Source organism: Pongo pygmaeus, chromosome 1 (genome assembly GCF_028885625.2).
Source record: "Pongo pygmaeus isolate AG05252 chromosome 1, NHGRI_mPonPyg2-v2.0_pri, whole genome shotgun sequence".
NCBI lineage: Eukaryota > Metazoa > Chordata > Mammalia > Primates > Hominidae > Pongo > Pongo pygmaeus.
In genome coordinates, this window is record NC_072373.2 from 115279705 (window position 1) to 115293656 (window position 13952).

Sequence of the window (13952 nt, forward strand, 5' to 3'; positions counted from 1 at the left end):
CGCCACCACGCCCGGCTAATTTTTTTTGTATGTTTAGTAGAGACAGGGTTTCACCGTGTTAGCCAGGATGGTCTCAATCTCCTGACCTCGTGATCTGCCCGCCTCGGCCTCCCAAAGTGCTGGGATTACAGGTGTGAGCCTTTGCGCCTGGCCTTAATGTATTTTTAATTGACATTTTATACCTTAATTTTTCTTTCATATTGTAATTAAAATGACTCTCTAAAACTTCAGTCTAATTGTAATATAACAAGCTATTGTAGTTTGCTATTTTGATTTCATCATTTTAAAATCTCCGAAACTAATATGTATATATCTTTATATTTACTTTTAGGCCATGCATGTTTAGTAACAACTTTTATTGTTACCTTTGCTAGTTGCTTTTTGCATCTCACATCTAAATATGTTTCCATTTTCTTAAATATTAGGTTGAACTGTATAAAGTTGCCATATTTGCAAGTCATAAGTGGTTTAATATTGGCAATTTTATGTAGTTTGACTTTATGCTTTACTAGTTCTTATAGAAATGGGCAATACTCGTGTCTGAAAATTTTTTTTTTGCTCTTACTCTTGAGTAAAAGTTTTTTAGGTTATTGAATTCTAGATTGACTTTTCCTTTCCCTCAATGCTTTGAAGATACTACTCCTGTTATCTTTTGGTATTGCCTTTTACTGGTGAGGTCTGCTGTCAGCATGATTGTCTTCTATAACTGTAATTTTTGTTTTCATTCTAGTAGTTAAGAGTTTCTTCTCTATCTTTGTTTCTTAGTTTTCTTATAGTATATCTAGCTGTTATTTCTGTTTGTCCCACTCAGGACTTGGCTTACACTCTGAGGGCTCATTTCTTTGAAAATTCTCATTCATTATCTCTTTAAATAGCATCTCTATTGCTTATCTTCCATTAACTTTTATTTGACTTATGGTAGAGCTTCTCATTTAGTTCTTTAGTTTTCTTACCTTGTCTTTTGCAGTGTCCATTTTTTCTTTTATCTGTAAAAATTCTGTATTTCTTTTATATCTATATTCTATCTTGATAATTTTCAGTTATCTCTTGCTTACCATTTAACCTGTTTTGAGCTTATTCGGTGCTATTTTATTTCTCTATTTCTTTTTCAGATCTACCCAGTTTCATAGATTGTTTGGCCCTTTATCACTGAACAATTTCATACATATTTGAAATCTTTCAGACTGCTTTATTTATTTATTTATTTATTTAAAATCTGTGGTTTCTAGGTTGTTACTTCTTGGTTTATTGTGTTTGTTGACTCACACTGAGATGTTGGGTTTCCTCATGTGCATTGAAGTTTTATTGTGTGAGCCTATCTTCAGTGGGAGTCCTTGTTGTGCTCTAGGTTGGGAGGTGTTCTCATGAGATGGTTTTGTGTTTGTAAGGTTACAGACAACTTTTTTATTAGTTTCTTGACTTGGCATTTCTGTATCCTGTACAGATGGTACAGATTTTGTTTATATATTTATATCTATGCATACAGCTTTTTTGGGATTCTCTAGGACTGACAAGGGTTTCAGGCTGTACGACACCAAAAGCCTGCTCCATGCTTTATGAAGGGAGTTCATAGATTGTTTGGGAGTTGAGTTTGCTCCATGCTTTATGAAAGGAGTTCATAGATTGTTTGGGAGTTGAGTTGGCTCCATGCTTTATGAAGGGAGTTCATAGATTGTTTGGGAGTTGAGTTGGCTCCATGCTTTATGAAGGGGGTTGTTTCACCTTTTAAACTTTGTTTTCCTGTTCCCAACAGTGGTACTGTAATAACTCCTGTGATCCACATGCATCAGTTCCTCACCACTTGGGCTTTGAGTTTTCTTTTTGTTTCTGGCACTTGAAAATATTTTCTTCTTCCTTCCAGGGTTAGTTAAGTATTTTTCAAAATACACTTTAATTTGTTATGTTTTAGCCATTTCTGTGTTTGAGTTCAGGGAATCAATTGGTCTTTCCACACCTGCTTAATCACTCATCTTGAATGGAAGTCCACCAGTCAACTTACTGAAACTAAATTCCTCTTAACATTGTAAAGACAAACTACTTTGTAGACTTGTGTATTTTAGCCTTATAGAAGAATCTTATTTCCCAGTGACCCCTCATCCCCAAATAAAAATGTTAGTAAATTTACATTTGAAAGAAACTAATTCAATAAGTATGAATGGGTCTCTTAGAACTTGAGCTTTGAATTGATGAAATCAGTTCTAGGGACATTATGCATAAAACTGGTCAGTAGCTTTGGTTTTAAGAGTCTGGGTGTCAGTTTTTTTGTATAGTGATGAGAACTCATCATAGTGACTAGGACTGAGTGATTAAGTCCGGAGCACACTCATCTGATATACACTACTTGTAAGGGGAATACATACTCAAATGTAAAGCAGCTGTCATTTTTATTTTTATTTATCATTTTTTTTTTGAGATAGGGTCTCACTCTGTTGCCCAGACTGGAGTACAGTGGTGTAATCTCAGCTCACTGCAGACTCTGCCTCCTGGGCTCAAGCAATCTTCCCACCTCAGCCTCCTAAGTAGCTGGGGCTACAGGCGCACGCCACCATGCCCGGCTTATTTTTGTATTTTTAGTAGAGATGGGATGTTGCCACATTGCCCAGGCTGGTCTTGAACTCCTGGGCTCAAGCGATCTGCCCGCCTTGGCCTCCCAAAATGTTGGGGTTACAGGTGGGAGCCACTATACTTGGCCAGCTCTCATTTTTAGAGCAGACATTTATGTAATTTTAAGATTTATTGATAAATACAGAAGCAGATAGCAACAAGATCCCTAAAGAACCTTCAACTCTTTTGTTTTGGGGGTAAGACACCCTGGCTACTGAGTAATCCGTCAGAGGTAAATAGTCAATATAGGAGTGGGATTTGCTGATGTCTGTAGACTTACATGTATTCCCTTGTGTCTCTTTGGGACTTCTTCATGCCTCGTGGCTGAATTCCAAGCTTCTCTGAAATTTTTTTCAGCAAGTAAGTCTTAACTCAGGTGTATCTTGTCACTCCTGTGTACTACGGACTGGGTTTCTTCTGCATTGTTGAGTTATTCTTTTTCATCTAAATTTGCTAAAGTTGCTTGTGTACTGATATATGTACCTTGCTCCTTCCTTCACCCTCATTTTTTGGATCTTGTGTTAATCCTCTAAATTCCTTAATATCATTTTAGTGGGGATTTAGACTTAAGAAGAAGATGAATTTTTGTCTCCATAAGCTGTGATGTCAGCCTGCTAGATTGAGTTGGAAATTTATAAGAATCTGAATTGTTGAGTTTCAGAAAGTGTAACAGAGCTGTGTGGAATAATTTATTTACACAGAACGGATACTTTCAGAACATTGAATCTTGCTTAGAACATAGAATGTCTCTCCATCTTTTGTGTCTTTCAACAAAAATATTCCTTCATTTAGATGTTGCATATTTCTCATTAATTTTCTCAGTATTTTACATAGATGTAATTATATACATATAGATAGAAGGAAAGATAGATATATTTTCTGCTATCTTTTGTAGCCTTCTATTCTTTTTTCTTATAATTTGTAAGCTTGTACTTGCTATTATCAGTTTCCTTCTTTCTTAGTTGAGTTGGGGGTCCCCAAGATTGGCCTCAGGAACAGTAATCCACCAGAAGGACCCATAGGATTGAGAAAATTTTTTATATTATGGTTGCATTTTATTATAGTTGAAGAGATTATAGTTGAAAGATACAGATTAAAATCAGCAAAGAGAAAAGGTGCATGGGGCCAAGCCCAAGAGAAAGCAGACCCATGCTTTCAGATGTCCCCAGCAACAATGTGGGACAGTACACTGGGAGTATTGCCAAGTAGGGAATCTCACTTGAGCCTTGATGGCTAAGTTTTGAAGATCAGTCTCATTGCCACGCAGCGCCCACAGGACTGGTAATCAGCTACTTGGACACCAGCGCACCCAGAGGTCAAACACGGTATGGCTTAAAGACTCAGGTATACAAAAATACTCTTATCAGGCAGAATTTTCCACAGGCTCAGAGGTCATCTCCCAGGAACATGTAAAGGGCCAGTCCTGAAGACAGGCCTTTCTGAAGAAGGAATGTGCAGCATTTGAGCAACCCAGGCCTGCCAAGTAAACCCTTTCTTGCACACTAGTATAGTCATGTTCATTCTTCAAGACCCTATTAAAAGTGTTATCTTTTTGGTGAAAATTTAACTGATTCACTCTAAGAAGAGTTAGTTGCTCTCATATCTTTGTCTCTACAGTTACTTATACTTATCATCTTTATAGTTTTATATAATACACTTTCTCAAGAGGTTTTTAAGTCACGCTTTCCCAAATGTGAAAATATTTTTCCTTTTCCCCTTTCTTTTCACTTTACTATTTCTCCCTTTGGTTTGAAAAATTGTTTTTGTGTGTTTCCTTTGACCAAGATCTTTTTATTTATTTATTTATTTTTTTGAGACCGAGTCTCTCTGTCGCCCAAGCTGGAGTGCAGTGGCGCGATCTCAGCTCACTGCAACCCCCGCCTCCCGGGTTCAAGCGATTCTCCTGTCTCGCCCTCCCGAGTAGCTGGGACTACAGGCACGTGCCACCACACCTGGCTGACTTTTTTTTAATTTTTAATAGAGATGGGGTTTCACCATGTTAGCCAGGATGGTCTGGATCTCCTGACCTCATGATCCACCCGCCTTGGCTTCCCAAAGTGCAGGGATTACAAGTGTGAGCCACCGCGCCTGGCTCTTTTTATTTATTTTTATACCATGTTTTTGGTAAAATAAAGAGGAAATATTAATAAGAACAATATTTTGTTTTAAATTATAACAGTAGTTATTTTTTAATTTTAATTATTTTATTTTAAAATTAGAGATGGCATCTCACTATGTTGTCCAGGCTGGCCTCAAACTCCTGGGCTCAAGTGATCGTCCCACTCCCAAAGTGTTGGGATTACAGGTATGAGCCACCTCACCCTTCTTTTAGAATGATAAGTTTTATTTATGTTTTCATTTTCCATCGGAATGACTATATATGCTACTACAGTTTGTGTACTACACAACTTGTGGGGACTCGGTTTATATCCCAGTCTTTGGTGCTTTCTGTAGTTGTGTACATTATAAACTATAAAAATTATATACTAATCTAGAATCCTTCTTGAAGGTATGGATTGTGTCATTTATGCTGTATCCTCTATTTCATGGCTGACATGTAGTCAGTTTGTTGTGTTGACTTTGGTGCTATTTTTAGTTATTTAGCCTCTATGTGTTACCTCAACAGTTTATCCATTCTGATAAGTCCTAGAACACTAGCAGGTGAAGGGACAGATGATCTTTCTTCTCATATTAGCATGTATTCAGGTATCTCTAACCAAGTCAGAATTTATAAGATGATAGATTGTATATTAGTTTTCTGTTGCTGCTGTAACAAAATTACCACAAACTTGGTGTCTTAAAATAGCACCTGTCTTACTGTTTTACCATTATGGAGGCCAGCAGTTTGAAATCCCGTTCACTGGGCTAAAGTCAAAAGTGGTGGCAGGACTGGTTCCTTCTAGTGGCTCTGGGAGAAAATCCATTTCCTTGTCTCTTTCAGCTTCTAGTGGTTGCCTGTCTTTCTTGGCCTCCGGCTTCTTCCTTCATCTGTCAAGCGCATCACTCTGCTCCCTGCATCCATTGTTATTATAATTGCCTTCCGCTCTTCTGTAGTCTTATCTTCCTCTTCCTCCCCCAATAAGGTCACTTGATCACGTTTAGGACCCGCTGGACAAACCATCTCCAGAGCCTTAATCACATCTGTAAAGTCCCTTTTACCATGTAAATTAATATTCGTAGTTTCCAAAGATCAGGATCTGGATTTCTTTTGGGGCAATTTTTCAGCTAACCACATATTGTAATGAGGAAGCACTTCTTGGGAGGCATCATAATGCTTGTTTTTTCTTTTCCTAAATAGAGTATCACTTTTACCCAAATGGAATAACTCTCTGGGTTATTTTACTGAGCTCTTGATGCTCATTTCTTTGGTCTTCTCTGTGATGAATTAATGTTTCTATATGGACATCATGCACAATTTCTTTATTCCTGAAGAATATTTTAAAATGTTGTTATTTTATGTTGTAGTTGGTGTAATACGGTGCCCAGTATGCCGCCAAGAATGCAGACAGATAGACCTTGTGGATAATTATTTTGTGAAAGACACATCTGAAGCTCCTAGCAGTTCTGATGAAAAATCAGAACAGGTATGCTTCTCAATTTTTCTTTATATTCCTATCTTGATATCATACTGTAAATTATAAGAAAAACATGTTTGGATAGTTAAGTAATTTAGGGTAGTTCTGCTATGGATTCCTGTTTCAAATAGAAAGCTAAAGATAGCTTTCTTATATACTCTCAAATTTAGTTAAATGAGACTAAAGCTGTTACTTAAAATGTCAAATTTGGGCCAGGCATGGTGGCTCACGCCTGTTATCGCAGCACTTAGGGAGGCTGAGTTGTGAGGATTGCTTGAGCCCCGGAGTTCGAGACCAGCTTGGGCAACATAGTGAGACCCCATCTCTACAAAAAATAAAAATACTAGCCGGGCGTGGTGGCGTGCGCCTTTAGTCCCAGCTACTTGGGAGGCTGAGGTCGGAGGATTGCTTGAACCCAGGAAGTTGAGGCTGCAGAGAGCCATGATTGCACTACTGCTGTCCAGCCTGGGTGACAGAGCGAGAGCCTGTCTCAAAAAAAAAAAAGAGTCAAATCTGCACAGACTTTATGTTCTCAGCCTTAGATTTTTACCTACATGAATGATCTGTAAGGAAAAGGATTTTGTTGAAGATAAATGGATAACAAAATAATTTTATTCTGTGTACAGTGAAATAGTATATTTAAGAACAAGTTTTTATTTTTTGGATCTACATTTTATGTATTTAATTTAGATTAGTGCTTATTTCCTCTTTTAGGTATGTACTAGTTGTGAAGACAATGCAAGTGCAGTTGGCTTTTGTGTAGAATGTGGAGAATGGCTATGTAAGACATGTATCGAAGCACATCAAAGAGTAAAATTTACTAAAGATCACTTGATCAGGAAGAAAGAAGATGTCTCAGGTAAGATAGTTGCATTGTAATCATTACAATGATTACAGTTAACCTCCCTCTTTTGCCCCTATAGAATTTTCTACTTATTCTTTATAAACTTTGGATAGCAACATCAATAGGAATTTAGAAAACTAGACAAAAATTTTATGTTTGGTTAAAAAATATTTATTTTATTTTGCTACAGAGTCGGTCGGAGCATCTGGTCAACGCCCTGTTTTCTGCCCTGTACACAAACAAGAACAGTTGAAACTTTTCTGTGAAACATGTGATAGATTGACATGTAGAGACTGTCAGCTATTGGAACACAAAGAACATAGGTACAGAAATCATAATTGCTTACCAGGAAATACTATAAAAAGTGCTTGTAAAGTCGTTCTTCTTAAAGCAAATATTGATTATATGTTTGTGTCTTAATCTTTTAAATCTAAATTTTACATATTTTAATTTCTTGAGCAATATATGTTTTGGTAAATTATTTAAAGATTTCCACATTTATATCTAATTGTCTTATGAATGTTTGTTAAAATGTATCATTTTGTAGGTTTGGGTTTACAAGAATGGAGTTATATTATTCATTTGTTTGCTACTCCTGTGATTCAAATAAGCTTTTTCTTGGTGTCCTGTAGTATTTTTGGCTGTAATCTACAAAAGCAGTATTCTTTTAAACATCAAATCATAAATACACTGATTTCATGTTACATATAAAATTTGTAGAAAAGCTAGGGATTTATGAACAACTAAGCAGAGTTACTGACCCTCTAATACATACCTTTGTATTTTAGCCTTGTACCCTCAGAATTCAGTAGTATTCATTTACTATGAGTGTGTTTCATATGAACAGTTTGGGAACTGTACTGAAATTTCTAGTCAGTTGTGTAACAATATCCTTCAGTAAATTTCTCCAGCTTCATGGCATCTGTTTATTACAAGTAAAAAGATGGTGTCACCCATAGTCCAGAATTTTCCAAAGTGTTTTTCAAACAACAGTTTTTATGGATGGATGGGAATAGATTTTATTAATCTATTGCCAAAAATGTATAAGAGAACTTGGGTTAACCACACTTAAATGTGTTTCTTAACAATATAATTTCTTAGAGTTTTTAATTCATTAGAATTCATTGAAGTTTATTAGAGCCTTCTTAAAGAGGGGATACAGTAATCCTAATTGCCAACAATTATTGCAGCCTTACTTTGTGCCAGGTATTTTCTGAGTGCTGAATATGTATTTAATTCATACCAGCTACCCATGAGGTTTAGGTACTAGTATTATGACTGTTTTAAATGTAAGAGAGCCTACTCACAGAAAGCTGTAGTAATCTGTACTAAGTCTCATAGTAATTGGTAATACCAGGATTTGAATACAGGTAGTCAGACTCCAGATCTCTTGTTAACCCATATGCTCATTTTCTTCCATAGGGTATAGAGAATATAGAATGCAGAATGTCTCAAATTTGACTATATAAAGGTAGTGCTTTTTGTTCTGTTTCAAGGTATCTCTCACAGCTTTACAGTATATTTATTAAATTTTTGTACTCTTAATTTATTCAGAAATGTCTTAACCTATAACTTGGCTGAAATTTTAGATTGTCTGCTAACAGTCTCAGTAAGACATTAGATTACCTTTTTCACAGCTGCAGTCAGATCTTTTTTTGAGTGTTAGATTTCTTATAGCTTTTTAAGTTGATAGTGAAAGGCAAAAAGAAAAGAAAGATGTCATACATTTCCTCATTAAAGAATAGCTTCAGCAGCATTGCCACCTCAAGGTTTAATCATTATTCTTTCCTTCCCTTTCTTTTACCATTTTCCTTTACTACTTATATCTAAGTCCTTATTATCTCTTGTATAATTTAAAAAAAAAAAACTGTTTTTTTTTTCTCCTCCTATACTCACACAACACAGAGCACTTCTGTGACCATGTGTGTGACCAGTTTCTCCTCATATTGACTGATTCTCGCCAGCTTGGTGTCCAGTAATTCAGTTCAGTTCTGTCGCTGTCTACCTGGAGTTAGAGTCAGGTCCCACAAGTTAAGGGCTCAGTCCTGCAAACTGCCATTCCACTTCAAATACCAGTCGTTAAGTCCCACCTTCTGGTACTTAAAAAAAAAAATATATATATTTTTAAAGACAGGTTCTTGCTCTGTCACCCAGGCTGGAATGCAATGGCATGATCATAGCTCACTGCAGCCTCAAACTCCTGGCCTGAGGCTGTCCTCCCTCCTCAGCCTCCCAAAGTGCTGGCATTACAGATGTGAGCCACTGAGCTTGGCCCCTGGCCTCTGGTATTCTGACTGACTTACTGTAAATTGGGGGCGGGGTGGGGCGGTTCCCACGACCCCTTCCTTGAGTTTGGTCATTTGCTGGAATGGGTCACAGAACTCAGGGAAGCATTTAACTTACTACTGCCAATTTATTACAAATTACAGCAATTACAACAATTTAAAGATCTTAATTGGTTTTATTTGTGATTTTAGATTTGAGCAGTACTTCATTCCATAAAATAAAACAAGTGTTTCAGTGAACTGAGCAGAGGAGCTTGGTTTTATAGGCAGAGAGGGACTGAGGAAAGCAAAAACAAAGAATAAAAAGTGGATTGGTCATTTCAAAGTTACTTTCCTAGTAAGGCTGGAGCAGGGCAGAACAATAGAGAAATAATTGATTGGCTAACATCAGGTTACCTCAGGTTACCTTTTGTTGTAAGGATTAAGGACATCAGCACTGTAGGAGAGGTTTACCAAAAAAAAAAAAAGGGGGGGTGGTGTTAAACACAGGGAGCCTCATTATCATGCCAATTGAAACTGGCTTATTTGGGAAATTAGGGTGTTATCTCTCTCCTGATTTCTTGGATGGTCTGATAACTCATTTTCAGTTTGATGAACTCAGCATGAGGGACTCCGTTTTGATTTTTTTTTTTCTATTTCAACAGTTTCAATGAAAGTTTGTATATAAGAGTACTTTATTCCTGCATCTTCTCAATTGTTTCTTCCTTGTATTTTGGCCTTTTCCTTTCTTACTTGGTGAGATTTGACTTTTTGTTCAAGGATCTTTTTGCGGTCTTTGTCCAGTTTTAACCTAGTGATAACCAGTATGCTGGCGTGAATGCCTACATGGACAGTTGTGCCATTAGCCTTTTCCCACTGCACCTGTTCAGTGTTGATGATATATTTCAAACTTTGACTAAATTGCCAGTTTGCTGACCTTTATAGTGTCCTCGCACAATCTGAAATTTGATCATCCTTTTGGATGGGCATGGAATGAACGCTGTACTTCTGTCTTAGCTCTTAGGAAAGAGGGGAAGACATAATCTTCCTATGAATGTGGGAAGGTGCATTGAAACACCTTTTGTGGTTCTTGCTTCAGTCAGAAGTTACAAAGGGATTAAACTTTATTTTGGCCACTCTTGCTTCAGCAGTGGCCACAAAGGGGAAGAGAATTATATGCTTCTTCTGGTTCTGTCTGTATTTTGATTTTTAGTCTGATCTGTTGGGGCCTAGTGCAGGAGCTTAGTTCAGAACAATATCCTCCTGTAATTTTTGTTTAACTATATATATATGGAGAGAGAATTTTTCTTACTTTTTGAAGAGACGGGATGTCACTCTGTTGCTCAGGCTGGACTCAAGCTCTTGGGGCTCAAGTGGTTCTCCCACTTCAGTGTCCCACATACCTGGGACTAGAGATGTGTACCACTGTGCTCCACTTGACAATATTTTATTTAATTTTTTAAAAGAGGTTAGGTCTTGCTATGTTGCCCAGGCTGGATTTAAACTCTGAGGCTCAAATGATCCTCCTGCCTCAGCCTCACCAGTAGCTGAGATTACAGGTGCATATCACCATGCCCAGCTCAACAATATTTTAAAGAATACAAATGAACAACTGGATGAAGAGATGCATAGGGTGAAGTATGTGGGAAGGGGTGCAGAGTTTCCACAACCGTCTGTGGTGGATGTCTTATCCTCCATGTGTTCAGTAACCTGGAAGCTCTCCAACTCTTGCTCTTTTGGGTTTTTATGGAGATTCATTATGTAGGGATGCGTGATTAAATTGTTGATCATTTGTGATCATCTCAGCCTTCAGCCCTTCTCTTCCTAGATAAGGAAGTAGGGCTGAAAGTTCCAACTCTTTAATTATCTGGTTGGTTCCCCTGGCAGCCAGCACCCATCCTGATGGGTCTGGGAGTCCCCAGCCATTGGTCATTTTGTTAACATACAAAAATATACTTATTTCAGAGATTCTGAGGGTTTTAGGAATTGTATGCCAGGAATAGGGACAAAGACCAGAACAAATATATACTAAAATATCACACATTTCTTCTCTTTTGTTCATGCTTTCATTTTATTTTCTCTGAATGGATTTGCAGAAACCATGTCATTGGACTTAAAAGCCAGCTTCCCATTACTACAACACGTTTACAACTATTCTCCCTACTTTGAGTTTAACTCTGTTAAATTCATCCTGTCTATATTGCTGCCAGGGTTATTTTGCTAAAGTAAAGTTGAGCCCCCATAAAAAAATACTTAACAGTAATCAAAGTTTAAGTGTTCACTGTGTTATCACCCAGCCAGATTCTCCTTTTCTCCCTGTCCAGAAAAAGTCAATACACTGAGACAGCAGGAGTTGCAGCAGAGAAGGAGTTTAATAATTGCAGGATGGCTGAGCAAGGAGGATGGGAGATAATTTGAGAAATATTCCTCAAATTCCAACTCCTTGAGAATTTGGAGATGAGGGTTTTTAAAGGATAGTTTGGTGGGCAGGGGCTAGGGAATGGGTGCTGCTGATTGGTTGGGTCAGGGATGAAATCGTAGAGGTGTCAAAACTGTCTTTGTGCAGTGAGTTATGCTGAGTCACTTCCTGAGTAGGGGTCACAGGACAAGTTGAATTAGTCTCTTGGTATGGGTCACCAGCCTGGGTGGTATCAGTTAGTCCAGCAGAATGCAGAGTCTGAAAAATATCTCAAACACTAGTCTTAGGTTTCACAATAGTGATCTTATCTATAGGGGAAGTTAGAAATCTTGTGACCACTTGCTAGTGACTCCTGAGCAATAAGCAATTATAAAAAACAAGGCAGGGAACAATGGTTGCTGTTTATGTCTAAATCTTAGCAGAATTTAGGCCCCTACTGTAATTCTAACCTTATGGCCTTTCATTAGCTTTACAAAGGTGGTTTCAGTCCCTGAACAAGGAGGGTATTAGTTTCAGGAAGAGACTATTATCCTTGCTTTAAACTATAAAATGAATTCCTCCCATAGTTAGGTTGGCCCACATATGGGAATGAGCAAAGACAGCTTGTGAGGTTAGAAGCAAGGTGGAGTCAGTTGTGTTAGATTTCTCTCACTGTTATAATTTTGCAAAGGCAGTTGCAAGTATAACATACATTATTGAATTTTACCAGTGTCTTTCTCTTCATCATTTGTTCAAAGTTACGAAACAGTCCACAAGATCACCATTACTTCTGACACCAACTGCAGAGTTCCGTGAAAACCCAAACATAGGGGAAAATCACATGCCTGCTGAGTTGATTTTTTACTTTCTGTAATCAGAGTGGTGGCCCTCCAAACAAGATGCTATCCATTCACCTTGGAATTGTCCATAAACCAAACTGCTCTTTACTGATTAATAGAAAGTAGTTTATAGTGTAGCACCCATCTGATCACAGGATCAGCAGCTCCTCAGGTAGTTTCAAAGTCAGCCTTAGGGAAAAAGAAGCTACCTGCTTATAAGTATAACGAGTACCTCTTTGCATTTTCCTGGTTGTAAATCCTGCGCAAACTATTTCTATTTTATAGGGAACTCTTCTGGACACTGCCTTCCTTATTGGTGTTTCTCTGACATCACCGAAGATATTATGGCTATTTTGAATTTCAGGATTATTTTATGTCCTTCAGTCATAGATTCAGTCTCAGTTAATGCCTGTAGTAGCTATTTTTTCTCCAGTGTTGTACATTGTACTATGGCATCTGGACATCTTCTGGTCCAAAAATCCTAGTGGTTGCTGCTGGGTGGCACTCATAGGGTTTTGCCCGTAAGCTGTAGTCTGCATTAGTATGTGTTGCTGACACTTCCCAAAATCATGGCGGAATGTGGATCATAGGGCCGGAAAGTGTTGAGAGAGACTACTTTCTGCAGTTCAGATACAGCCTGTCTTTGATCAGGCCTCATTGAAATGTAGGCCTCTTTTAGGGAGTTTTATTGATAGGAGCAAGCAGTATTCCCAGGTATGGAATATGTGTCCTTCAAAACACGGATATACCCAACCAAACACTGGGCTTCTTATTTAGTGCTGGGGTAGGTGGCTACAGCAGTATATTTTTCTTTCTCTCTTGAGTGTCACAGGATGCTCCTATTCTGGTTATTTCTAAGGATTTTTTCACCATTTAGGCATGCCCTTAGACCTTTGCTGGATTTATCAGCCAGCTCCTGTTGGTCACATGTCATTGCTGCTTTTTTCCCCTAATTCCCCAAACTTTTTATCACCATTGCATTTAAATTAGTCCTGCCTTGGTCTTCAGTTTCTGATAGTATCATGACATCATCAGTATACTGTATTATTACATGTGGGGACCCGAATCAACTCTAAATTTCTCCTAACCAAATCATGACAGTAAGCTGGTGAGTGGAAATAACCCTGTGGTGATAGAGTAAGTGTAAATTGGGATCTCTCCCACTCAAAGGCAAATTGTGATTGGCTCTTTTTGAGGGTGGAGGTAAAATAAAAAAAGAAATTCACAAGATTAGTCCCTGAGTACTGTTTACCTTTGCCCTGCTATATATTTTATGTTTTTTGTACTGTTGAGACCATATTAGGAACTGCTGATGCTATGGCAGAACTACTTCAGGCTTTCATAGTTCACTGTTAGTCTCCACGAGCCATCTGCTTTTTTCATAGGCCACACAGGATTATTGTACAAAGAATTCATTGGCACCAGCAC

The 13952-nt window shown here is 37.8% G+C and overlaps 1 protein-coding gene across 5 annotated transcripts in view; it reads left to right on the forward strand.

Moving 5' to 3' along the window:
* The window catches only part of TRIM33 (tripartite motif containing 33), a 124718-nt gene that overhangs the window by 46987 nt on the left and 63779 nt on the right, over nucleotides 1-13952 (forward strand). For all 5 annotated transcript variants that reach the window (XM_054463290.1, XM_054463300.1, XM_054463272.2 and 2 more), the window contains exons 2-4: nucleotides 6070-6188; nucleotides 6894-7038; nucleotides 7214-7346. In XM_054463290.1, the coding sequence (XP_054319265.1) occupies nucleotides 6070-6188; nucleotides 6894-7038; nucleotides 7214-7346 (397 nt within the window). The remainder of the gene's footprint in view (nucleotides 1-6069; nucleotides 6189-6893; nucleotides 7039-7213; nucleotides 7347-13952) is intronic.